We start from the raw sequence: 27327 nt of genomic DNA, 5'->3' as shown, positions 1-27327 counted from the left end.
CTTTTCAGAACTTACAAAGTTTTTATTAAAAATTCCTTGATTTTGATGTGAAAATGTCACTTAAGTAGTAGAGATGAAGGACTGAGTTGAGTGCATGTGTATATATGTATGTGCATGCATGTGTGTATTGTCATGACACTTGAAAAAGAATCTTTCAGAAATTTTCTCTAAAAAAATACTGTCTTTACACAAAAATGTTAAAATGTATAAATTTACTTATGTTTAGAAATCTCTTATAACAATATTAGAAAACTGAGACCATCTCAAATTAGATCTCAATTTGATGTTCAATTTAGGCTAATATAATAATATGCATTATAACATATAAATGTATGTAAATATGTATTATAATAGAATAATGCAAAAATGAACACATGCAGTTTATAGGTCATTGTCACACAGTTGTGGCCATGCCATGTACCAAACAAGTTATATATTAAAAATCTACACTGATTTGGTTTACATTTCCCTTTCTTCCCTCCGTACCCTTTGTTGTTTATTTCATTTTCTATTGCCTTAAAGTTGTTTTTGCTGCATTTTTATTCTTACATATTTTTCTAATTGGACACAGCCACTTTTAGGACCACTTCTCAGAAAGGAACTTGGAAGTACTGTACTTTCTCAGGGTAGATCTTTCCAGATTGGGAGAAAATCCTACAGTCTCTCTCATTTGTAGAATTTTACCTCTCCAGTGAAAGGAATGGTAAGATAATCAGCTGAAAGAGATACTACCTAAAGCAGAAATAGAAGTTAATGGGAAGAATAAGTTAATGGGAAGAAAAATAACCCCTTATTAAGACAATCTCATTGTATTGAGGTAGTTGTTAGTATTTACTGAAAACCTGTGGTGTTCAGGCACATTTTGTTACTGAGCATTGAGATAACTACATGTTCCTGCAGAACAATGAAAAAATGAGGTCTCTTGTTTAATGAGAAACTCACTGAAAAAAGTCTCTAAACTTTAAAGATACCTTATGATTGCTTCTTTTCACTTGTTTTTTAAATCCCACTTCATATTTTAATACTTATTACTCTTAGTGAAGATACTAATATACTTTGCTTATATATAAATATAATAATTATTAACATTTATTAAGTGCTTATTATGTGCAAAGGAAGTCCTGTTCTAATAATAGATTATCTCACTTAAAACATGGATTATCTCATTTATGCTACTTATTTAATATTTACAAAAACTCTGTGAAACAGATATTATTGTGGTCTTCGTTTTACAGATGATGCTAGGACACTAAGAACTTTGTCCAAGGGTGTTTAACTTTGATGTAGCTGAACTGAGATTCAAATCTAAGTATACATTTATATGTGTATGTGAGTATATGTACACCTGTATATATTTTATATATATGATATATATATTGAGATTATACCACACTATAAACTGTCATTGTTCAAAATGATAATTTAAACTTACCATAATATATATAATTATGGTAATATTTATAAATATGGTATTATAAATATATAATATTTATAATTCTGGTAATATGGTAATATATAATATATATTATTATGGTAAGTTTAAATTATCATTTTGAACAGTGACAGTTTATAGTGTGGTATAATTTCAAAGTACTGAGCTCCCTTCCTTAAACAACCAACCAGGACTTAAGCACTCAAAAGGGTAATGCCCTTTAAAGGAGTCCCCCTTGAGAGACTATACATTATTTCCACAAATAGTGTTGGATGAAAAACATTGTTAGTCCTCTTATGGTACTACTTTCACTTTATAAAGCACATAGGGAAACAAGTTTATTGGCTTATACTCTCTCCTGTTTCCCAGAATAGTATTCATTAAATTTATCTGAGAATAACTTTTGTTATTTAAAAAACAAACCACACCCATGAAGTGCTAAGGACTTTTCATCAAAAAATGTGCCGTGAAGTACAGAGACAAGATTAAAAAGTGTTTTTTGAAAGCTTTGAGTATTTGGAATAACCATCCCTGGAGTAAATGTAATAGCTTCACAGGATAAGTTCTTGGAAAGAGTCTGTATTTGTTCTGAAGCCTCATGTGAGACATTGTCTTCTCTGCAGTCATGACACCTTGGTACATCATTTCCTGATAGCAATTTATAATTTTTTTTTTAATAAACATATAATGTGTTTTTATCCCCAGGGGTTCAGGTCTGTGAATCACCAGATCTACACACTTCACAGCACTCACCATAGCACATACCCTCTCCAATGTCTATAACCCCACCCTCCTCTCCCGACCCCCCTTCCCCCAGCAACCCTCAATTTGTTTTCTGAGATTGAGTCACTTATGGTTTGTCTCCCTCCCAATCCCATCTTGTTTCATTTATTCTTTTCCTACCTCCCAAACCCCCCGTCTTGCATCTCTACTTCCTCATATCAGGGAGATCATATGATAGTTGTCTTTCTCCAATTGACTTATTTCGCTGATAGCAATTTATATATCATTTGCAGCTTTTGTTTGCTTGCCTGTCTCCACATTGACCTGTGAGTTCTTCAAGGGCAAGGGCTTTCTTTTTCACTTTTATATCCTATGTGTTGCCTAAAGCATGGCATGTAGTAGGTGCTCAGTATATATATATATTGAATGAACAGTTTGGGTACCTAAGTTTTAATAAATCAGTGTAAGAATCACTATACTTTATTAAAATAAAAACTTAGATGAATTAGTTAAAAACTGTAAGAAGAATAAAGACTTTAATGTGAGACCTGAAACCATAAAAATCTTAGAAGAGAGCAGAGGCAATAGTTTCTTTGACATCAGGCATAACTTTTTTCTAGATAGGTCCCCTGAGGCAAGGGAAACAAAAGCAAATAAACTATAGAAACTACATGAAAATAAACTTATGCACAGGGGAGAAAACAGTCAACAAAAGTAGAAGACAATCTACTAAGTGGGAGAAGGTATTTTCAAATGACATCTGAGAAAGGGTTAGTATCTAAAATACATGAAGAATTTCTGAAACTCAACTATCTTATTAAAAATGGGGAGAACAGCCATTTCTCCAAAATAGACAAAAGATGGCCAGCAGACACTTGAAAAGATACTCAACATCACTCATCATCAAGGAAATGCAAATCAAACTACTATGAGATATCACTTCATGCCTGTCAGAATGGCTAAAATCAAAAACACAGACACAACAGGTGTTGGCGAGGATGTGGAGAAAAAGGATCCCTTGTGCATTGTTGGGGTCAATGCAGACTGGTGCAGGCAGTGTAGAAAACAATATGGAGCTTTCTCAAAAAATTAAAAATAGAATCAACCAATGATCTAGGAATTGCATTACTGGGTATTTACCCAAAGACTACAAAAACACTAATTCAAAGGGATACTTGCGCCCCTGTGTTTATAGCAGCATTATTTATGATAGCCAAATTAGAGAAGCAGCCTGACTGTCCATTGATCGATGATTGGATAAAGAATATGTGATACACATACATACACACAATGGAATATTATTCAGTCATAAAAAAGAATGAAATCTTGCCGTTTGCAGTGAAAGGGTGGAGCTTGAGAGTACGATGCTAAGTGAAATAAGTCAGTCAGAAAAAGACAGATACCATATGATTTCACTTATGTGGAATTTAAGAAACAAATGAGCAAAGGGGAAAAAAAGGAGAAAGAGAGAGAAACCAAAAAACAGACTCTTAACTATAGAGAACAGACTGCCGGTTACCAGAGAGGAGGTGGGTGAAGGAATGTAAAATAGGGAGTGGGGGTTCAGGATTACACTTATTGTGATGAGCATCAGGTCATGAAAAACTTAAAAATTAATTAAAAACTATTTAAAAAAAGAGTCGCTGTATTTGACTTTAGCTTGTATAAAATATGCACTGTTCAAGTGAAATACTTCAAAATATGAACTTATTTTTAAAATTTTAATAAACATTATTGAGGGGTAAGTTACATACAATAAAACATGCATTTTAAGTACATAGTTAGTTGGACAAATTGTATACACGTGTGTAACTACCACCACAATTAAGATAAGAAATATCTGGGGTGCCTGGGTGGCTCAGTGGGTTAAGCCTCTGCCTTCAGCTCAGGTCATGATCTCAGAATCCTGAGATCAAGCTCCACATCGGGCTCTCTGCTAGGCAGGGAGCCTGCCTCCCTCATGCCTCCCCTCCTCTCCCCCGCCCCCCTGCCCCATCTCTGCTTTGCTTGTGATCTCTCTCTGTCTCTGTCAAATAAATAAATAAAATCTTAAAAAAAAAAAAAGATAAGGAATATTTCCATCACTCCAAAAAGTTCCCTCATTACCTCTTTGAAGTCCATTCTCCCTTTTACTCCACCTTTGCCTCAGGGCTTTTTGTCACTGTGGATTAGTATAGTATGCCCTTTTCAGAATTTCATATAAATGGAATCATCCAGTATGTACTCTTGTGTTTGGCCTCTTTTGCTCAGCGTAATGTTTTTGTGATTCGTTGATGTTGTTCCGTCTGTCAGTAAATAGTTCATTCACTTTTTTTTTTTACCCCTAACATTTTTAAACTATAAAAAGTTATGAAATAATTTTAGACCTATGGAAGAGCTGCAAAAATAATATTTGGCCTCTATTCTTTTCTAATGGTGACCTTGTACCTGACTGTAGTTGACCACAGTACAATTATAAGAACTAAGAAATTAACATTCGTGTAGAACTACTAACTTAACTCCAGATGTTACTTAGTTTTTACAAATTTTCCCACTAAAGTTCTTAATTCCAATCTAGGATCCCACATTGCATTTAGTTGTCATATTTCCTTAGTGTCTTCTGTAACAGTCATGTCTTTTCATTGCTTTGACACTTTTGAAGAGTACTAGTTAGATATTTTTGTAAACTCTTCCACAATGTGGATTTGTCTGATACTTTTTCACGTGATTGAAGTTTTATGCATATTTGTGAAGAGCACCACAAAGATGGTATACTCTTCTCAGAGCATAATACCAGAGGTACATAAGGTTGGTAAGTCTTATTACTAGTGATGTTAACTGGTCAGCATTATACAATTATCACATTTTTCTTTATACTTTTTATGGAGGGGAAGTCAAGCAGTACAGGTTTTTCTTCGCCGCTATCTGAAAGTAAAGCGTTCCTATGAAACTGTTTGTGAGCTGAAATGTCATAAAGCAAAGAAATAATTACCATTAATTTATATGGAAAAACTTCTGGGGATTTCTAGACTGCCCCTCCCCCTCTTTCTTAGGGTTTTCTGATGCCTTGAAACCCATCTTGCTAATGGATACACAAAATAAGTTGAGGTAAAGCACAGTTGGTTACAGACATAATTTAGAGCCCTGATGGCTTGATGCTGAGATGTTGAGTGTAAGTTCTGGGGAAGGAGTGTGGCATGCCAGAGACACTCTTGGTGCTTGTGGTACACACTGCCTTTATAAGGGCTGCTTACAAAACAAATGCTGAATGCCATTTTTGCTTTTCATCTTTTTTCATAAAAGCAAAAATCCTCTTCAGAGTTATTTCAGTTAGCAAAAACAAGTACTCATGTAGGTTTTTCATCAGTTAAGTGGTATAACTTGAACTTTCAAAAAGGGGGGGATACTCTTTATATCACAATTTGTTTATGCATTTATCTGTTGATGGATGTTTGAGTTGTTTCCCTTTAGGACTATTATGAATAAAACTGCTATGAACATTGGTCTACGTATTACTTACAAGTCTTTTTGTGGATGTATGTTTTTATTTCTCTTGAGTAAATACTTAGGAGTACAATTGCAAGATTTTATATTTACCTTACAGGAGATAGACAAATGGTTTTTCAAAGTACTGATAACATTTTAAAGTCCTACCCACCAAACATAAGAATTGTACTTGATCCAATCCTCACCTATGCTTGATAGCATCAATCCTTTGAATTTTAGTCATTTTAGTAAATGTGTAGTGTTATTGTGATTTTTTTTTTGTACTTCCCTCATAACTAGTGATGTTGAAAATCTTCATGTGGTTATTGGCTATTTATATTTCTTTTGTGGAATGCCTGTTCAAATGCCCTTGTTTATTGGCTTGTGTTTTTATTGTTGAGTTGTAGAAGTTCTTTATGTATTCTGAGTACTGGTCCTTTGTCAGATACATGTCTTGTGAATCTGTTGATCAATATGTGTTGGTCTGTATGTTGACATTCTCTTTCATTGGTCAAACTGAATATCACATGGTCTTGATTGATTATTGTAGGTTTCTGTTAATCTTTAAGTCAGGTAGGATAAGTCCTTTATTATTTTTTTATAATTGTCTTAATATTCTGTGTCCTTTACATTTCTATAAAAATTTTTAAATCAGCTTATTAAATTTTCAAAAATGCCTCCTGGGATTTTGATTAGGATTGCCTTGATTTCTAGATCAATTTGTAGCGAATTCACATTTTTGCTACATTGAGTCTTCCAGTCCGGGAACATAAAACATTGGGCCATTTACCTGATCTTTAGAATTTCTTAGTGTTTTGTTATTTTTGGTGTAAAGATCTTATATATATTTTGTTTACATTTATCTTTTAATTATTTCCTAATTTTTATGTAGTTGTAAATGCTGTTTGGAATTGCATTTTCTATTTTGTTGCTAGCATTTAGAAATAACAACTCATTTTTGTGGATTCTTGAATCCTGTGAATTTCTAAAATTCGCTTATTCATTCTAGTAGCTCTTTTAGAGACTTACTAGAATTTTGTATGTATGTGATCAGATCATCTGCAAATCACTTTTTTCTTTCCAATCTATAGATCATTTTTTTTCCAATTTGTATATCTTTTTTTTTTTTTAAGATTTTTATTTATTTGACAGACAGATATCACAAGTAGGCAGAGAGGCAGGCAGAGAGAGAGGAGGAAGCAGGCTCCCGGCTGAGCAGAGAGTCTGATGAGGGACTCGATCCCAGGACCCTGGGATCACGACCCGAGCCGAAGGCAGAGGCTTTAACCCATTGAGCCACCCAGGTGCCCCTCCAATTTGTATATCTTTATATCTTGTTAGAAAAAACATTTTTTTCTTTTTGCCTTATTGCAGTAAAACCTTAGTACTTGGTTGAATAGCGGTGTTGAGAATGGACCTCTTTGCTGTGTTCTTGATCTTAGGGAGAGAATGTTCAGTTTTTCACTGAGTATGATGTTATATGTAGGTTTTTATAAATTTTTTTTTATCAGGTTGGAAAGTTCCCTTTTATTCTTAGTTTTCTAGGAGTTTTCCTTTTAACATGAATGAGTGCTAAATTTTCACTAAATGTTTTCCTGCCTCTATTGAGATGATCCATATGGTTTTTCTTTTTTAGTTTGTTAAAAGGATGAATTACATCCATTGATTGCTGAATGGTAAACCAACTTTACATTCCTAGAGTAAATCCCACTTGGTTATATAGTATTCTTTTTATATATTGGCAAATTTGATTTGCCAGTGTTTTGTTGAGGGTTTTTGCATCATGTTCATCAGATTTGTATGTGTATTATAATGTCTGTTGAATTTTGGTTTTAGAGTAATGCTGATCTCATATAATGAGTTGGGAACTATTCCCCTTTTCTATTTTCTGGAAGTGTGGGTAGAATTGATATTATTTTTTCCTTAAGTATGTGACAGAATTAACAAATTAAGCTATCTGGGCCAGGAGTTACTTTTGTGGAAAGGTTTTAATTTATGCATTCAGCTGTTAAATATAGAGCTAGTCAGACTTTCTGTTTCTTCTTGTATCAGTTTTGATCATTTGTGTCCATTCCACTGAGTTTTAAATTTATTGGCATAATTTTTATAATATTTTAATTATTCTTTTGATGTCTCTAGGATCTGTAGTGCTGTTCTCTTTTTCATTCCTGAAATTAGTAATTTGTGTCTTTTTTTCCCTTCATCAGTCTAGCAAGAGGTTAATCAGTTTTCTTGATTTTTTTGTTTTCACCTGCTAAGAGCCAGCTTTTGGTTTCAGTGAATGAGAATAAGGGGGATTTAAATTTAAAGATGATTTTAGAGTAATTATATGTAAGTATGAAGTTACACCTGGGTTTTATGATAATTGTGGACTATAAAAAATAATTTCTTATAAAATTAATATAATAAATACTACCTAAATACTTCAAGCACCCTTATCTTTATTTGCTTTATATTTTTTAATATAGGTAGTGTATAATTTTTAAGTTTGTTTTCCTTCTGTGTTCTTAGTATCATTAACATTATGTTGACCTACTTTCTTGCTTCAAGTGTTTATGGAAAATCCAAATTTCTGTGCAGAATGAAATGTGGCACTGTGTACTTTCTTTCATTTTTTTCCTCCCTGTTTATTTTGACTTCAGAATTTGGAGGATACAGAGAGAATTGTTTTCTTAATTTTTTTTTGAAAATTAGCTTGTTTTGTATTAGGCGCTTAATAAGTATTAGCTGTTTAAATGGCTGTCTTCTTAGTATACTACTATTTTGAGTGTAGAGAAGACATTTAATAAGCATTTGATTTTTTTATTGAGGGAAGGAATAATTTTATCTGAAATGAAATTATTAGATGTCCTATAAATCTGCATATCTGGCATAATCTGTGAATTGACTGGCAAACATAGATGGATTACTTGTTTTCATAGACTATAGTGAAATTGATAGTGAAGCTAGGATTGATGCTTCTGAAGTGTCTGGATAGGATATCACATTTTGAGTGGCAGTCATGTTTTGGAATGGTACATTTGTTGAGAGAAGGTGGCTATTGGTTTAGAGCCTACCTTTTCACACTGTAAACTTCGCCTGAATTTGTTCTGAGAAAACAGCTATTTAGGTAAAGTTGTTTTCTTCCCCCCACTGTGTTTTCAAATATGGGAAATGTATATGACTTTTTCATGGAAATTGTGGGGGATGGGATTTAATTCTGTCTTTGGTTTACTAGAAAATGGCTGTAGCAGACCTTCTTTGGTGGGAAGGGTGTCATGGTTTTGTTTGGTTTTGATTATTCACCTTTTTTAAAAGTTCATTTTGATAAGAACATTTGTTTGAAATCTGATGTTTTAAAAGTGCTGTTCATCATGTCAGATGCTGAGATTGATAGATTTAGTGGTAAATAATTTAAAACTTTGATTTGTCACTGATAAATAAGGAAGAGGACAATTAAGGCAAGAATACATACATGCATTCCAACAATGTTAAGCTATATTTATAACAGTTCTAAACTTGTAATTTTCCAAAACTGAACTATATAGATCTTTGGTAGAATGAAGTTAAGTTGAGGGATTGTTGGGGTTTTTTGTTTGTTTGCTTGTTAAAAGAGAAATTACTGGCATGACTTGTATTACTTGTATAAAGAATTTTATGATTTTGCTTACAGTTTGGTACATTCATTCCTCTGAAGTGTGCCACAGTGTTCAGTAACATAATCCATTCTCTAGGGAACCTCAGTATCTTCGTTTCCTCTGAATGCCAGCCTCACACCTCTAAGTTTTTCGGAAAAGATCTTCTTTATCATCAGCTATCACTATAATTAAAGCAAGCTATGTATTTTTTGCTTTTATTAGTTTATTTGCTGGATTTCTATGTAAGATTGTCATTTTTATATAAAATTTTAAAAATTTCAAAATAAAGAACTTGCCTGTTGACATAAACTAATTTTTCCTGATTGTCTTGGACCTAAATCAATTTTAATCCTCAAATCTCTTATAAAACTAATGTCAGTTTTTCTCTGTAATACTGTAGATTAACATTTTATTTCTCTAATGGAAGTATGTACATTAATTATTCTTTAACCAGTTTGTCTACCAAGTATAGATTAGTTATATACATGAAAGTCAATGTTTAGATTCTGGGTAATACTGAGCCACTGACCAGCAGTGGACTGTTTTATATAAAAAATGCACATGAAAAAACATGCACATGATACATATCAGAGAGTGATCCTTTGCACTTTTATCTTCCTCTGCAGATAAATGTTTTTCTTTTCTGTTCTCCTGAGACTACTTTTTCCTTTATTAGACCTGTTAGGTGTCCTGGTTATCTGTTTTACTAAGTTGCTGTAGTGTAGGTGCTTTCTAAACAATGAATTTTGAGTTTGTGGGTCTCTATTTGAGAGCACTCTTTAGCCTTTTTCTGCTTACATGGGACAGGCAGATGGCTCAGACTGATAAGTGCATTTCCCAGGTCAAATCAAGCCAAAAAATCTTGACAGTCCACCTAAGATTAGGTCTTTGGACTTCTGAAAGAGCAAGACAGTTGTTTTTAACCCAGCTACTTCCTCTCCTTAGACTGAAGGGAATAATCTGTACTATTTGTTAATTTCTTGCCTTTTGTTGTGTTAGAAGACTGTTAAAAATGTTACATTGCTGAATTTATTGTTACAGTGTATAGTAGAATGAAAATGGAAAACAGAATTGTTGTTTTTTCCGTTGTTTAGTGCTAGTTCATTTTTCAAGTGGCAAATAGGTGTAAAGAGACCTGTTGTTTCCATTACTCTTCTTATATATGTTACTTAGTTTTATAATATTATATCCAGAAATTTATTGCTGAGGTTTCAAATGAGAAATTCTTTTCTGATTCAGTGAGTGGCATAAAGTATTTAAATCACCTCCTCATTATTGTAGTTCAATATCTGACAGACTGGTGATCTGCAAAATGTGGTTTCTTTAATAAGCAAATGTTAGTTAACAGCTACTGAAAGTAACTTGAGAGTGACTTAAGAGGAAAACCCTGGAATAATCTATTTCTGTTTTGAAGTTTAAGTCCTATACACTCCGAGTTTAGGCCCAGTCTTATTTTTATCTTTACCTTAAAGGTTCTGAGGTTGTAGAAAAAGCAGAACCCTCTGTGTGTGATTGACTCTGGTTTGGATCCCAGCTCTATCTTGTACTGGCTCTTGGCTACCAGCATCTTACTTTCAGTTTCTTCATTTAATTAAAAAAAAAAAAAAAAAAAAAAGGTGTTTATGTTGGGGGTGGGAGGGTAGGATAGGCAATAAACTATTGGTATAAGGTTTAAATGAAATAATGTATATAAAATGATGAATGCAATGAAAGTAGTTCTCTTGCTCTAACTGGTGGTAAAAGTATTGATACACTGAACTAGAGTTGTAAGGGAAAATCTAAGGAATAAGGAAAAAAATATCAACCTTAAACTCATTTACATTCCTATATGCTGTAGAAAAATCTGGAATGCTAGACAATGGACTCTTTCATCACTCTTTTGTTTTTGAATTTTCTTTTTAAGCACTGCAGATGATCATGAACTTAATAGAAAGTTGAACTTTTTTTCTGAATAGATTTTTTTTTTAAAGATTTTATTTATTTATTTGACAGGCAGAGATCACAAGTAGACAGAGAGGCAGGCAGAGAGAGAGGAAGAAGCAGGCTCCCTGCTGAGCAGAGAGCCTGATGTGGGGCTCGATCCCAGGACCCTGGGATCATGACCTGAGCCGAAGGCAGCGGCTTTAACCCACTGAGCCACCCAGGCGCCCCTTTCTGAATAGATTTTTAATGTCAAATAATTTGGCTTCAGATTATGTTTCCACAGAAATTACTGTTTTTATTGAAGAGTTATTTATTAGCAGGATCATGGTGAAGGAATGGATTTCTGAGAAAGGGTCCTTATTTAAATTTAAAATTTTTTCTTTATGACAAAGGTATCACTGATAGGTTTCTAATAACTGCAAGGGGAACAATTTTTGAAACAATAAAGAACTCTTTTACATGAAAAGAAGTAGTTGACCTTTGTGGTTGCATGAAAGACATAAACATGCAGTAAGTTCCATGGAATTAACATCAAAATGTTATACATACGATTGTTAAATTTTCAGAAGTCTTTATCCCAAGGGGGACAGTAGAGTGGGAAGAGGGTTTGTTAATATTACTTAATGCCCTTCACAGATATAGGGTGACTCTTGGTTTTAGGATTATGAAAATGTATTATTTCTAAATTGGTTCATATATTGTTTTGTTTTATTTTGTTTTGTAAGCTCCACACCCAGTGTGGGGCTTGAACCTCATAATCCCGAGATCACATGTTCTACTGACTGAGCCAGCCAGGTGCCCCTATGAATTGGTTCATTTAAACCACCTTGACTGGGGCGCCTGGGTGGCTCAGTGGGTTAAAGCCTCTGCCTTTGGCTCAGGTGATGATCGTCTGCTCCCTCCTCTTTCTCTGCCTGTCTCTCTGCCTACTTGTGATCTCTGTCAAATAAATAAATAAATAAAATCTTTAATAAATAAAGATTTACCTTGACTTACTTTTTTTTTTTCTTCAAATCAAGAAGTCTGCCTTTTTCTTTCTTTTTGTTGCCCCTCTTAAGCTCAAAGATCTAGAAAGACACATTCTGATTTTTTTTCTGGCTCTAACACGTTTAAGGTTCTGAGCCATTTTGGTAAGTTCAACAATAAATTTCTTATTTCTGTTACCACTTAATACTGGTGGGTGTCATGGTCAGTGTCCAGTCTTTCCCATTTTTCTGAGAAATTGTTGGGAGGAAAAGAACATCTATTAAGCATGTACTTTATGTGCTAGAAAATGTATTTTATGTACAGTGTACCACCTTTTAATCCTCGCAACAGCCCTCTGAGGTGGAGATTACTACCTTTACTTTACAACTAGTTCAGGAAATCAAGAGGTAAAAAAATCTGTACATAGCAGTTGACTTAAGATTCATAGCTGGAGGGCCACCTGGGTGGTTCAGTGGGTTAAGCCTCTGCCTTCGGCTCAGGTCATGATCTCAGGGTCCTGGGATCGAGTCCCACATCGGGCTCTCTGCTTGGCGGGGAGCCTGTTCCTCCTCTCTCCCTGCCTGCTTCTCTGCCTACTTGTGATCTCTGTCCATCAAATAAATAAATAAAGTCTTAAAAAAAAAAGATTCATAGCTGGAGTGTAAACCCAGAGAAGGACGTAAACAAAATCATCCTTTGTTGTTTTTTTGTTTCAAAAATACTGAAATTCTCTGTACGCCAGATGCATCTTTGTCTTGAATTTGAATATGATCCTTATCCTTAGAATATAGAAAGTTTTGCACAGTTTTTCTTTTAATTTTTAGATGTAATTGTAAGGGAATGAAGCCTCAAGATTCAATACTCTATTCCAGATGTTGTTAAAATTCTAAAATTGTACTTTTTTTTTTAATCTTGGGAGGAATTGAAAATATATGTTAGACTCCCCTTTTGAATTTTTCTGCCCTCCTCTCCTTTCCAGGCCATACCACTAGCCACCAGGGATGAAATCCAATTATCTCAAACCTAAGCATTTTGCATTAATAAGCCTAAAGTGGCATGAGAAGCTAGAATAAAGCTATTGAAATAGTACCAGGGAAGAAATTAAGAGACACTAGTTCTTGCTAAATTAGAGGATTATCCTCCTCCTAGCAGGATCTCGGGACCTTTGATCTGTCATCTTATCCTGTCATGCATAGTAAATGCATTGGATGATCTTGTATTATTGTTTTTGGAATTGAGTCTACTTGATATTTAAATGAACACTTTTTTGCATGGTGTATTTACTTGAACAAAGTCCAAGGCACTCAGATGGTGTTTCTCAGCCATCGTACATGCTCGCAGAACTTATCGGCATTAATAGCATTTAAAGGAGAAAACACAATCTAAAGTAAGAGGTATTTTATATTATATATTATATATTAATTATTGTTATGCTGTCACCGAAGACCTCTTACACCAGATAGGGCACCTTTTCCTCTCCCCCTTCTTAAAAATTATTTTTATTAACATATAATGTATTATTTGCCCCAGGGGTACAGGTCTGTGAATTGTCAGGCTTACACACTTCACAGCACTCACCATTTCACTTACCCTCCCCAATGTCCATAACCAACCACCCTCTCCATTACCCCCCGCCCCTGCAACCCTCAGTTTGTTTTGTGAGATTAAGAGTCTCTTATGGTTTGTCTTCCTCCTGATCCCATCTTGTTTCATTTTTTCTTTCCCTACCCTCCAGAACCTCTACTCTGCCTCTCAAATTCCTCATATCAGAGAGATTAATTGGTAATTATCTTTCTCTGATTGACTTATTTTGCTCAACATAATACCCTTCAGTTTCATCCACGTCGTTGCAAATGGCAAGATTTCATTTCTTTTGATGGCTGCATAGTATTCCATTGCATAAATACACCACATCTTCTTTATCCATTCATCTGTTGATACACATCTAGGTTCTTTCCATAGTTTGGCTATTGTGGACATTGCTGCCATAAACATTTGGGTGCACATGTCCCTTAGGATCACTACATTTGTATCTTTAGGGTAATTCCCCAGTAGTGCGATTGCTGGGTCATAGGGTAGGTCTATTTTCAACTTTTTGAAAACTTTTTGCTGTTTTCCAGAGTGGTTGCACCTGCTTGCATTCCACCAACAGTGTAGGAGGGTTCCCCTTTCTCTGCATCTTCTCCAACATCTGTCATTTCCTGACTTGTTAATTTTAGCCATTCTGACTGGTATGAGGTGGTATCTCATTTTGGTTTTGATTTGTATTTCCCTGATGCCGAGTGGAGCACTTTTTCATGTGTCTGTTGGCATCTGGATGTCTTCTTTGCAGAAATGCCTGTTCGTTTCCTCTGCCCATTTCTTGATAAAGGATACTAGCCCTTTATCATTTGCAAATATCTTCTCCCATTCTGTCAGTTGTCTTTTGGTTTTGTTGACTGCTTCCTTTGCTGTGCAAAAGCTTTTGATCTTGATGAAGTCCCAATAGTTCATTTTTGCCCTTGCTTCCTTGCCTTTGGTGATGTTTCTAGGAAGAAGTTGTTGCAGCTGAGGTCAAAGAGGTTGCTGCCTGTGCTCTCTTCAGGGATTTTGATGGATTCTCATGTTGAGGTCTTTCATCCATTTTGAGTCTGTTTTTGTGTGTGGTTTAAGGAAATGGTCCAGTTTCATTTTTCTACATGTGGCTGTCCAATTTTCCCAACACCATTTGTTGAAGAGACTGTCTTTTTTCCATTGGACATTCTTTCCTGCTTTGTCGAAGATTAGTTGACCATAGAGTTGAGGGTCTATTTCTGGGCTCTCTATTCTGTTCCACTAGTCTATGGGTCGGTTTTTGTGCCAGTACCATACTGTCTTGATGATGACAGCTTTGTAATAGAGCTTGAAGTCTGGAATTGTGACGTCCCCAACTTTGGCTTTCTTTTTCAACATTCCTTTGGCTCTTCAGGGTCTTTTCTGGTTCCATATAAATTCTAGGATTATTTGTTCCATTTCCTTGAAAAAATGGATGGTATTTTGTTAGGCATTGTTTTAAACATGTAGATTGCTTTAGGTAGCATAGACGTTTTCACAATATTTGTTCTTCCAATCCATGAGCATGGAACATTTTCCCCTTACTTTGTGTCTTCCTCAATTTCTCCCATGAGTACTTTATAGTTTTCTGATTACAGATTCTTGGCCTCTTTGGTTAGGTTTATTCCTAAGTATCTTATGGTTTTGGGTGCAGTTGTAAATGGGATCAACTCCTTAATTTCTTTTTCTTCTGTCTTGCTGTTGGTGTAGAAATGCAACTGATTTCAGTGCGTTGATTTTATATCCTGACACTTTACTGAATTCCTGTAGAAGTTCTAGCAGATTTGGAGTGGAGTCTTTGGGGTTTTCCACATAAAGTATCATATTATCTGCAAAGAGTGATAGTTTAACTTCTTTGCCGATTTGGATGCCTTTAATTTCTTTTTGTTGTCTGATTGCTGAGGCTAGGACTTCTAGTACTATGTTGAATAGCAGTGGTGATAGTGGACATCCCTGCAATGTTCCTGATCTTAGCGGAAAAGCTCTCAGTTTCTTCCCATTGAGAATGATTCTCGCGGTGGGTTTTTCATAGATGACTTTGATTATATTGAGGTATGAACCCTCTATCCGTACACTTTGAAGAGTTTTGGTCAAGAAATGATGCTGTACTTTGTCAAATGCTTTTTCAGCATCTATTGAGAGTATCATGTGGTTTTTGTCCTTTCTTTTATTAATGTATTGTAACACATTGATTGATTTGCAGATGTTGAACCAACCTTGCAGTCCTGGAATAAATCCTACTTGGTCATGGTGAATAATCCTTTTAATGTACTGTTGGATCCTATTGACTAGTATTTTTGTGAGAATTTTTGCATCTGTGTTCATCAAGGATATTGGTCTGTAATTCTCTTTTTTGATGGGATCTTTGGTTTTGGGATCAAGGTAATGCTGGCCTCATAAAATGAGTTTGGAAGTTTTCATTCCATTTCTATTTTTTGGAACAGTTTCAGGAGAATAGGAATTAATAATTCTTTAAATTTTTGGTAGAATTCCCCTGGGAAGCCATCTGGCCTTGGGCTGTTCTGTTTTGATATAGTCGTCTTTTAGAGAGAGAGAGAGAACGTAGAACTTATTTTGGAATAAATCTACTGATCCTTAGGTCAAAATGCTTGCCTTCTTTATTTGTTTTCTTTAACTGAACTTAGCTTTTTTTTTTTTTAAGCTATTGTTGATGGCATCCCCATTTAAAAATTTTTCTTTCATGTTTACACTTCTATTTTCTTTAGCCCAACATATCACCTTATATGTTAACTTTGATTTCCTCAGAGTATTAATATATGATGATACTAATCAGTCCTTTCTTACCAAAAGAGCAATGCTTTTGGTAGAACTGGTTTTCTCATCAAGATTCTAAGATTGGGATGCCTGGGTGGCTCCTGCCTTCAGCTCCGGTCACGATCCCGGGGTCCTGGGTTTGAGCCCCACATCTAGCTCCCTGCTCAGTGAGAGGCCTGCTTCTCCTTCTCCACACCCCCATGCTTGTGTTCCCTATCGTTGTCTCTCTCTCTCTCTCAAATAAATAAAATCTTAAAAAAAAAAAGTCTGTAAAATTGACAGACTTAGTGTAGTTAAAAGATTTCTGATCACTCCTTAATTTGGAAGGTTCTTATTATAACTACTGGTGATAAAATACTGTTTTAGTATGGCACTGACCTCTAAGTGGGAAGGATATTTAAGCAGTAATTAAAAGATCACCCAAACTAGTTAATAGTTTTGCTTGTGCATGTATATGATAACTTGTGTATAATAGTACTATTTCAGTATTCTATGAAAGATTGGTTTAAAAATGATCTGATAAAAGTAATTAAATTGGAAGAGAAATGATTAGGAATGTTAAATGAAAAAGAATTCACAATACTGATGCACCTGTCAGTTGGTGGCTCAGTCAGTTAAGTGTGTGCCTTCAGCTCAGATCATAATCCTAGGAGGTCTGAGATCAAGCCCTGCATGGGACTCCTTGCTCAGCAGGGATCCTGCTTCTCCCTCTCCCTCAGCTTGCCACTCCCCCTGCTTGTCGCTCCCCCTGCTTGTGCTCTCTTTCTGTCTCTGTCAAATAAATACAGTCTTTTTTAAAAAGTCCAGGATACTGATAATTGTTAAAGCTTGGGTGATAGTTTTAAAGCAACTGATTTAATATTCTCTGTATTTTTATTTTTATTTTTTTTTTAAATTTTATTTATTTATTTGAAAGACGGAGATCACAAGTAGGCAGAGAGGCAGGCAGAGAGAGAGAGAGAGGGAAGCAGGCTTCCTGCGGAGCAGGGAGCCCGATGCGGGGCTCGATCCCAGGACCCTGAGATCATGACCCGAGCCAAAGGCAGCAGCCCAAACCACTGAGCCACCCAGGCGCCCCAATTCTCTGTATTTTTATATATGATTAAAAAATATTCTTAAAGTTAAAAACTAGATAGAGGGGGTTCCTGACTGGCTAAGCTGGTGGAGTCTGCAAGTTTTGATCTTAGGGTTGTGAGTTCGAGCCCCATGTTGGAAGTTGAGCCTCCTTTTAAAACAATACAGTTCCATAGAGGAAACTGACAAAACGCCAATGAAGTGATTTATTTACTTTTATTTTTTAAAGATTTTATTTATTTGACAGAGAGAGACACAGTGAGAGAGGCAACACAAGCAAGGGGAGTGGAAGAGGGAGAAGCAGGCTTCCCGCTGAGCACAGAGCCTGAAGTGGGGCTCCATCCCAGGACCCTGGGATCATGACCTGAGCTGAAGGCAGATGCTTAAGAACTGAGCCACCCAGGCGCCCCTGAAGTGATTTTTTTTAAAAAAAGGCATATAAATCTAAAGATTTTTATTCTTTATTTTTATTTTATTTATAATCTTTATTTTTATGTATTCTTAACTGCTTTTTCTTAAACTTAAGGATTTCATACACTAACAGGCTCAGAAAACGAAGAACTGTTTCTACAAACCAAGTATGCTTTTGAAGTGGTCTGTGTTAGGAAAGAATTTTAAAAGAATAGTACTCCACTGCATTATATTACTTGTGGATAAAAGCTTTTTATATTAGCTGAGATATCCTCAAGACTATCATTTTTAGATACATACTTATATTTTATATATATTATTTATATTAAGATATATATTACTTTTAGGCATCCCTATTATAGATATATGGGTCTACACATAATTTCCAAGCTCTGATTCCATTTATGTCATTTCAGTTTCTCATTTAGGGTTTTCACTGATTTTAAATTCATCTCTCTGATTTGCAATAATGCGTGGTTGGTTCTTCGATCATTAGAAAATTTAAAAGGTTGCTTAATAAAATCCAATTCCATCTCATCCATTACAAGGTGATAGAAATAATCACTTGTCAGTGTTTCTGATCTTTTCATTACCAGTCATAAGAGCATTCAAATGTAAACCAGATTGTTTTTTGGAATAAGTGTCATGTATTAGTTACTTCAGGAAAATTACTGAGATCTTATTTTTTTAAAAAAGATTGCCTGCTGTTTTCAACAAGGATGAAGTTGTTTTAAGAGTCTTAACGTTGGGGGTGCCTGGGTGTCTCAGTGGGTTAAAGCCTCTGCCTTTGGCTCAGTTCATGATCTCAGGGTCCTGGGATCGGGCCCCCACATCAGGCTCTCTGCTCAGCAGGGAGCCTGCTTCCTCCTCTCTCTCTCTGCCTGCCTCTCTGCCTACTTGTGATCTCTGTCAAATAAATAAAATCTTAAAAGAAAAAAAAGTCTTAATATGAACTACAATGGAATTAAGAATTTTTTTTAAATTAAAAAATTTAAAGGGTCCCTGGGTGGCTCAGTCAGTTATGCATCCAACTTGAGTATGGCTCAGGTCATGATCTCAGAGTCATGAGATTGAGTCCCTTGATCGTGGAGTCTCCTCGAGATTCTCTCTCCCACTGCTCCTCCCCCTGTGCATTCTCTCTCTCTCAAATAATAAATCTTAAAAAACACATTTTTTAATTTAAAAAGAGTCTTAACATAATAGTTATTTTTGATCTATCATCTCTTTTCTGTTTATACGTTCTCCGAATGTTTGCTTTATCCTGGGGTTAATGGTCACTGAGAAAAGGACAAAATGATAATGGAGTCAAGCTGTGTAATGAAGATTGAAGGTTAAACCTTGTGGATAAAAACCTTCTGGGTCAGGGATCTCTTAACAGTGAGTGTTATCTAGGCAGATCATGAGGTGATTCTGATTCTTTCAATCTTTGGGAACATTTGTTTGGTTTGACAGTCATACAAAGGAATCAAATTCAGGTAATTACAGTTCTGTCGTAATTGTTATGGCACTGTGGTAGGGGACCACATTAAGTGACTACATAAAGATTCTTATATTTTCCCAAGTTTGTTTTCTTTGAGATGAATAGAATAACAGGATTATCTAGGATATTCTGTGGTTATTGAAGAATGAATTTACTTCCATCTGGATTTACAATTCAGTAAGTGCCTAAATTCTGTTTACTTCAAGACGCTGAGGAGGCTGGTCAAAACATTTCAATTAGGCGGGAAAACCTATGTGGAAGTATATGACCTAAGTAAGGTCTGTGCTAGACTTCACCCACTGGTGGTTCATGGACCCATTTCAGACCACAGACTATAGTTGGCTCAAATAGAGTTTGTTGGTTTTTTAAATTGAGTCAGTAGTTAAAAATTGAGAGCTAGAAGTAAAAATTTAGGCTGGTTGTTATCACACAATTGCCAACATTTGCCTCTAGTTCCCATAGGGTAGCTGAGTAGGAGTAGCAAAATAGCTACTTCCCCTTTAGGTAAGACATGTGCCAATGATTAGCCCATTTTGCATGATAATTAAACACTGATGGAGATGTTTGGAACATTTACTGAATCTGAGTCTCAGAGAGTCTGTCAGGTGAACTTTAAAGTACCTTGAGACACTGGCTATAAAAAGGAACTATCTGTTCAAGGTTGAATAAATCATACATAGGTTATTTTTGGTTTTTTTGTTTTTAAGATTTTATTTATTCATTTGACAGACAGCACAAGTAGGCAGAGAGGCAGGCAGAGAGAGGAGGAAGCAGGTTCCCTGCCAAGCAGAGAGCCCGATGCGGGACTCAATCCCAGGACCCTGAGAACATGACCTGAGTCGAAGGCAGAGGCTTAACCCACTGAGTTACCCAGGCGCCCAATCATACATACTTTTTAAGAAGACTTCCTCTGCTGGGTTAATTGGCCCTTCTTTTGGGTCCCTCTGTATCTCCCTAGTCACATTATGGAGTTGGTCTTCTAAAATTTATTATAATTACCTAATTGTATATCCCTGTAGTAACCTTTTAGCTCTGTCAAGCCACTGACCATGGGTTGTTTTTTGTTCTTAGCATCTAGTACCTGGTACACGGGAGGCATCCAAATGTTTGTTGCATTACTGTAACTTCAGTACAGGTGTTTTTGTTTTGTTTTAGTAAAAGCATTTGAGTGTGATCTGTTCTTTTGATGAAAGAAATTACATAATAGCTCTTTCAATTTTAAAATTACAAGCACCTCCCTTGGTTAAAGAGGATTTTTAAAGTTAGTCTCAATTTTTCAGTTTTTCTACTTTAAATTGAAAACCATACTTTCTGAATGAAAACTACATTTATTGTGGTAAGCACTGCGTAATGTATCTGTTGTGCACCTGACACTAATGTAACATTGTATGTTTTTTGTTTTATTTTAAAATAGTAATTTTTGAACAAATCCCTTGCTTACCATTTAATTTTACTTTTGCAGTGAATTGAAGTTGGCAGTCTTCCAAATTCCACTTATTTATTTACATTCTTTAACCATTTGGGAGTTGATTTTACTTTATATTACTCAAAGTGTTGCATGGCATCTAGTTTTTGTATTTTAAGTAAATTAAAATTAAGTTCATTTTTAGAAAATTTCAGAATCTTTTTAGGATCATTAGTGATCTCTTGGATTAGAGATAGAAGTTTTTACTATGTCTGTATTATTATGTTAGGTTTTTCAAATAGTTTTGAAAAGTGAGAAAAGGCCTCTGTTGTTTATATGAGAATTGAAAAGGTTTTATTTTAAAATCTTAATGAAAATATGAATCAGTTTGCCTTTTCTAGTTACAGTCTCAGAAAACCAACATTGCATAACCTTAAATAGAGAATGTTGATGTTAATCACATGCACAGCATAAAAGCAAGTAACTATTCTTGGGTGGTTGGTTTGGATATTTGTTTTTCATAGTGATTTGTGGTGGTGGTTTTTCCTAGTTATAATGTTTTAGGACTTTTAGACATTATATTTGGTCATTCTTGCTCTTTTATTTCTTTTATTATTTTATACCACCTTCCTTTCACAAAAAAGTTGGAAGAGTCAAACCATGTGTTTTTAAAAACCTAAATGTCTCTAGGGAAAATGATTACCTATAAAGTTAAACATAACGCATATCTTAAAAGTGTCAATATCTTCTATGTATCTTCAAGTTTTTTGTTTTACTAGACTAGATAGTTTCTCTAAGTTTATGAAAGTAGAAGAGTAAGACCCTTCTTAGCACAAATACCACTGATAGAAGCAAAATAAGTTTTCCTTCTATTCCACATTTAGACATCTGGTTAGATTTTTAGCAGTGAAGTTGGTTCTTGTCTTTATCAAGATGACAAATTTAGGTGTTGGAAGGGTAGAAAAGTAGGTAGTTAGGTACAAGTAGACTTACTTTAAGTGGGTGCTTAACAGCAAGATTTAGACTGCTCTGGTTTATTCTCGTATCCGTTATTTAGCCTGTTCCCTTACTGTAGATCAATTTTAAATATTGTTTACCAGCTGCATTTAGTTTCTGTCATATAAACCTGAAATGTGCTAGAGAAAATACACTAAAAAAAGATGAATTTATTTTTCTGTTTATCTAACTTAAGAATTCAGGATTAGACTTGGCTTCTATTCCAGGCTGAGTGTCAGAAAATTTAAATAATGCACAATACTTAGGCTAATCTTCAATACCCTTGTTTTGATATGGCCGTTTAGACTAATTTTAGTGATGGTCAGAGGCTTCTAAATAGGAGGGCAGTAACTCCTGTAAATACCAGTATCCAAATGGTGTCTCTCTGTTCCAGCCCATCGCAACAGTTTTAAAACCAGTTTTTGTTTTTGTTTTTGTTTTGTTTTGTTGCTTTGTTTTGTTTTTTTTAACAGGAGAGCCAGTGTAACTCCTTCAAGACTGGAGTGACACTCTACATCTGCATCTGCCTCATGTGAGTTCTCATTTTGGCAGCAGCACTCTGCTAGGCTGGAACCTCTGTAGAGGTTTGCCCTTCATTTTTCTAAAATCTATAAACTACTATACACAGTGTGTCTTGGTGGCAAAGGTAACAAGTGCATGAGAATTTTAAACTTCCCTGCAGAATGATTTTGGCTCATTTCAGAGACGGTCTCCTCTAACTTAGGTTCTATCTTGTGTGAACAACATTTCTCAAAACAGAGCCTGTAACTGTCATCCCCACAACACATAGTTGATATTTTTTTGGAGAACTGTTTTTTCCTTACAGATTATGGAGGAAAGAATATCTTTAAATGCTCTCAGTAGCTTCAGCTTTCAAAGCTTTGGTTGTCTCTTTATAGTCTAGTTATGTAACCTGAGAACATCGTGTGCTGCTCTGATGGCTGAAGCACTCTTCTTTTTTGGACTCTGGCCCTTGAAATTAACTTCTTCCTTTGTCTTTGAACATTGGGTAAATTAGGTTAGGCCTGAGGACTTTCTTGAAGAAGAAATAAGCAGTGAATGTGTGAGGTTATGTTTACTCTGAATCTTTTGGTTGCGTTTTGGGAAGTCAGTTGTAAGAATTGAGCTTGAAGTTACGCATCATTTACTCACCAGTTTTGCAAGAGAAATTGAATTAGAGCCTTTGCAGCTGTGGAGAGGTGTAGAGCTCTACAGTTAGAGGTGATGCATATGGTTCCCCAGAGATCAAGGCTGACTTTGAAGGGCTTGGTAATTTAAAAAACGGAATTTTACTTTTATTTATTTATTTCTCAAGGGATGGCGATACTTTTTAGGCTTTGGGACTAGTCAGTTTTGCTACCAGATCAGAACGAAGTGTGATTATTCAGTTCATTCCCAAGGACATTTAGAACAAAACATCTAAACTTGTGATCTGTGCAGCTACAGTTGCACTTCTCCAGCCTGGTTGTACTGTACTAGTGGATGATGTAATGACTTGGGAATTCGTGTTACTCAAATGATTATCCGGGAAGCTATGAGAAAATGTCAATAGCTTGTAGGTCTTACTGATTAATAGAGAGCTTAGTGAAATAGATAGTGTTGTCAAAGTGGAATTTGAACTCTCTTTGCTAAATCCATTCCCACCTGTGACTAGAGCAGTTTATTTTGGACGAGGTCAAAGAAATTGGAGGGAGGGTAGTGTATTTCAACACCTAGGCATAAGTTTTGATGGCCGATGTAATCTAGAAATTGATTTTTAACAGTGGGAGTCTATCCCTCCGCAGAGTTTTGGGTGAGACTCAGGGAGACCTAAATTCTGGTTTAAGTTTACATTTGTACTTGCTATGTAACTTCAGGTCAGCAAATGGGGAAAATACATTGTATTTCTGGAAAGTACCCTAAATTAAGTAGGTAAAAGGAAGTTTAAAGTATTTATTTCTGTAGGTGGAATGACTAGAAAGTCACCTCAGTTGAATGCTTGGGAAGTTCTGTCTTGGAATAAAGATAAATATGGCAAGTGTGTAGTGCTTCATTTTCTGCTGTTTTAGGGTTGTGCTGGCAAAATGGGATTTGAGATACCTACCCCTCTCCTTTTTTTTTTTTTTCTTCACTAAAAATTCTGAAAAATTAGATTTGGGTTTCAATCCAGAGTGTCTCCTAAACACAGGTTTTTAATCACTATTACTCCATCATTATAATGACCTGATCTCTAACCAGGGAAAATGGCTCATTTTGGGGTGAGCTTGGGTGGGGGAGGGTGATTAAGGTTTGTTTGTTTTTGACTCCCATTTTTAAGGTATAAACAGCAAATTATTATGTTTTTATTCTGAAAAAATTAATAATTGAAAACATTTTATATGGGCCAAATCCTATAATAATGAATGTCAGTGGATTAGCCAGATTGCTTAACAGTACTGGGATTTTGTTTCATTAAATATTGTTTGAAGTAAGTGGAGCTTTGTTAGTTAGGATTGAGAAAATTTTTGTTTAATGGGAATTTGTTAAAAGAGATTTACTTCTCAATTGGAGAGGAAGCACAGTGTTGGGTGAGAGAGATTATTTTATATTCTTAGGATAACTCAGACTGACATCAGTCAGTACTACTTTCCTGGTTTTATTATAATACACCAGCTCTTACTCTTTTAGTATGTGTGAATATACAAGCACTTCCTTTACCACAGCGTATATCATTTAGATTTAAGAATTCCACACTCATGGATTCCAAAAGGCTTTTTGGTTTTGTTTTTGTTTTTTTTTTTGTGGGTGAGGCTAATAGTGGGGATGGAATTGAACAGAGAAAATAAATAGTCAGTATTGAGAATATTAGTATTAGCATTAGCATTAATTTTTATCCCCGAGATGATAAAATGACAGCTGTTTTTGATGTTGTTCTGAGGAGGTAAGAGTAAGACTCAGGGGCCCTCCTTCTCCTAAAGGGCCTTAAAAACTTTAAGCTTTTTAAATATGACACATGTTTATTAAAAGATTTTGAAAGCCCATCCTGCTTTTTATTTTTTTTAACATTTCAACTTTAATAATAACAGCTATATACAGATATATACAGTAATATGTTGCAAGTTATAGAAGTACAGAAGGTAAACGAAAGTGTACTTCCTTCCCTATCTCTTAGCTACTCAGTTCCCTTCTGTGGAGATGACCAGTATTACTGGTTTCTTTTATGTATTTCTATTTATGTATTCCGGAAGTATTCTAAAAGATTGCTTTTGGCAAGGAAAAGTTGAGTTAAGTACTCATTAAGATATTAGCACTAATTTGGGTCAACAGACTGATTGCAGTGAAAAATCAGTTTGAGCCATAGGGTGTTTATTAATTGTGGATGGAAGAACAATAATAATATAACAACAACAAGTGCATTATTGTGAGATAAAAATGAATGGATTTTTTTTTTTTGCCTCATTTGGCATTTAGTGAGGTTGAAGGTCTTTTTATTTTTCTTTTTAATACAGCTTACTCACTCCTAGAGACTGATGGAAAGATACCTAAATATTGCATTTGGAGGAGACCTATTTAAAGGAGCACCATTTCCTTTACACTGAACTGCAATGATGATTCTAAAAAGTTTTCTCATTGTAGGAGCTTTTAGAGATTATAATAATAGAGAGAAACCCCCATATTCAAAAATCCATTTTATTTCACCTGTAACAAACTCAGTAGGCTTCTTTGGCAGTTAACTGTATATATATAGATTGATAGATAGATACACACATACACACACACACATGCATATACCCATCCTCCCATAATCACATCTCATAAAATGAGTCCTAATTCTTTTTTAATGTGTATTTCCAGTTTTATTGAGAAATAATTGATATGTATCACTGTATAAGTCATACAAAGGAAATAAGGCATACAGCATGATGGTTTGATTTACATATATTGGGAAATAATTACCGTGATAGCTTTAGCTAACATCCATCTTATGATATAGATAAAATGAAAAGAAAGAATAGAGGGAATTTTTTTTTTTTCTCCTTGTGATGAGAACTCTTAGGATTTACTCTCTTAACCACATTCCTGTATATCATACAGTGAGTGGTGTTAGCTGAAGTCCTCATGTTGTCCACTATATCCCTAGTACTTACTTATTATAACTGGAACTTTGTACCTTTTGATCACCTTCCTCCAGTTCTCCCTGCCTCTATGCCCAGTCATAATTCTTTAATATCTAATTCCCAGTCCACATCCAGATTTTCCTAATTGTCCCAGACGTGTCGTTTTATGGTTGGTATTGCAACAATAACTTAAAATTCAATTTTGATGGCTTTATATTTTTGTTAGCGTTGATAAGAAAAGAAGTTAATCCTGATAAATAGAATTATATGCTAATTAGAGAAGGAGTTTAAAGCAACTACCAAGCCAAATAGGGATTGCAAAAATAGACTGGGTTTTTTTTTTTTTTTAAGCTTTTTTGAAGAATTCCTACACCAATTGTACACATCAGTGAAACCTTTAAAGTATATAGACCTCTCTATCTGGTTAATATCACAGCTGTGTATATTAGTTCCTTTTTCTTCCTTTAGATTGTGGGCATGAAAGAACAGATAAAGGGAAAAACATTAGGTTTCCTAAGAAATGAAAGAATTATTCTGAAATGTCTGGTAATTCATCTTGTTGCTCTTACTCCTTCAAAAATAATGATCTGTTTTCACAGACCAGCAGTTGAGTTCTGTGGCTTTTGGGGCAGTACAAAACATGGAGTTTGAGGAAGAAAATGGCTTATTTAGGAAGAGGGAGGAACTGGGAAAGAGTAGAAATTCACTCGTTTGCCCTTTGTTTTCATTGACTATTATTATAATGAGAACCTCTTCTTTGTACAGTGTACAAGTCCCCGGAGTATGAGTCCCTTGGCTTTGAGCTTACTGTGGAGAGATTAGTTTCTATTGGCTACCCTCAGGAACTGCTCAGCTTTGCTTATGATTCTACATTCCCTACCAGGTAATTTTTAAAAGTTTTTTTGGATTAAAATCCTTCCTTCTATCCCCCAGATTAATAATTCCAAATGCATCTCTGACCATGCCTACCTTCAAAGAAAAGAACCAAAAAAGATTCTTTGGTTTGTTTCTAATTGTTTTTTTTTGGTTGATGTTGATTCAGAAATTACCATGGACTTTTCTTGTGCATCGTATCTTTTGTGTTCTTGAATTGAGCTTAGTTTATTGTTACTGAAGATCTATTTATGGGAAAGGGGAAAGATGATTAAAACTTATGGGCAGTCATCACAGATACTCCTACCTTTTGCTCTTGGAGAGCAGTTACATGCTTTACTATAATACACTTCACTTGGTCATCAGGAGCCTTCTTGGCAGTTTGTGTTTTTGGATTTGATAGGGAAGATTTACGATTAAGAAAGATGGGTTTGAGATCCTATCATGTATGTCCCACATATAGCATCTATGAGAGGGAAATATAAGCCAGCTCATTTGTCCAAGCCAATTAAAAGACTCTTTTAGAATGGAACCACTGT

General features: G+C 35.1%; 1 protein-coding gene across 14 annotated transcripts in view; it reads left to right on the top strand.

The window, feature by feature from the left end:
• Positions 1–27327, top strand: part of NT5C2 (5'-nucleotidase, cytosolic II) — a 140704-nt gene that overhangs the window by 96116 nt on the left and 17261 nt on the right. For 10 of the 14 annotated variants that reach the window (XM_082722470.1, XM_082722471.1, XM_082722463.1 and 7 more), the window contains one exon: positions 26681–26798. In XM_082722470.1, coding sequence (XP_082578596.1) covers positions 26681–26798 — 118 coding nt within the window. Of the gene's footprint in view, positions 1–22312; positions 22372–26680; positions 26799–27327 lie in introns of all 14 variants that reach the window. The other 4 variants (XM_082722466.1, XM_082722465.1, XM_082722468.1 and 1 more) reach the window with 1 other exon arrangement.

This window comes from Mustela nivalis (assembly GCF_964662115.1).
Source record: "Mustela nivalis genome assembly, chromosome: 2".
NCBI lineage: Eukaryota > Metazoa > Chordata > Mammalia > Carnivora > Mustelidae > Mustela > Mustela nivalis.
Note: the sequence above shows the minus strand (reverse complement) of the source record. Positions and strands in the feature narration are given on the sequence as shown.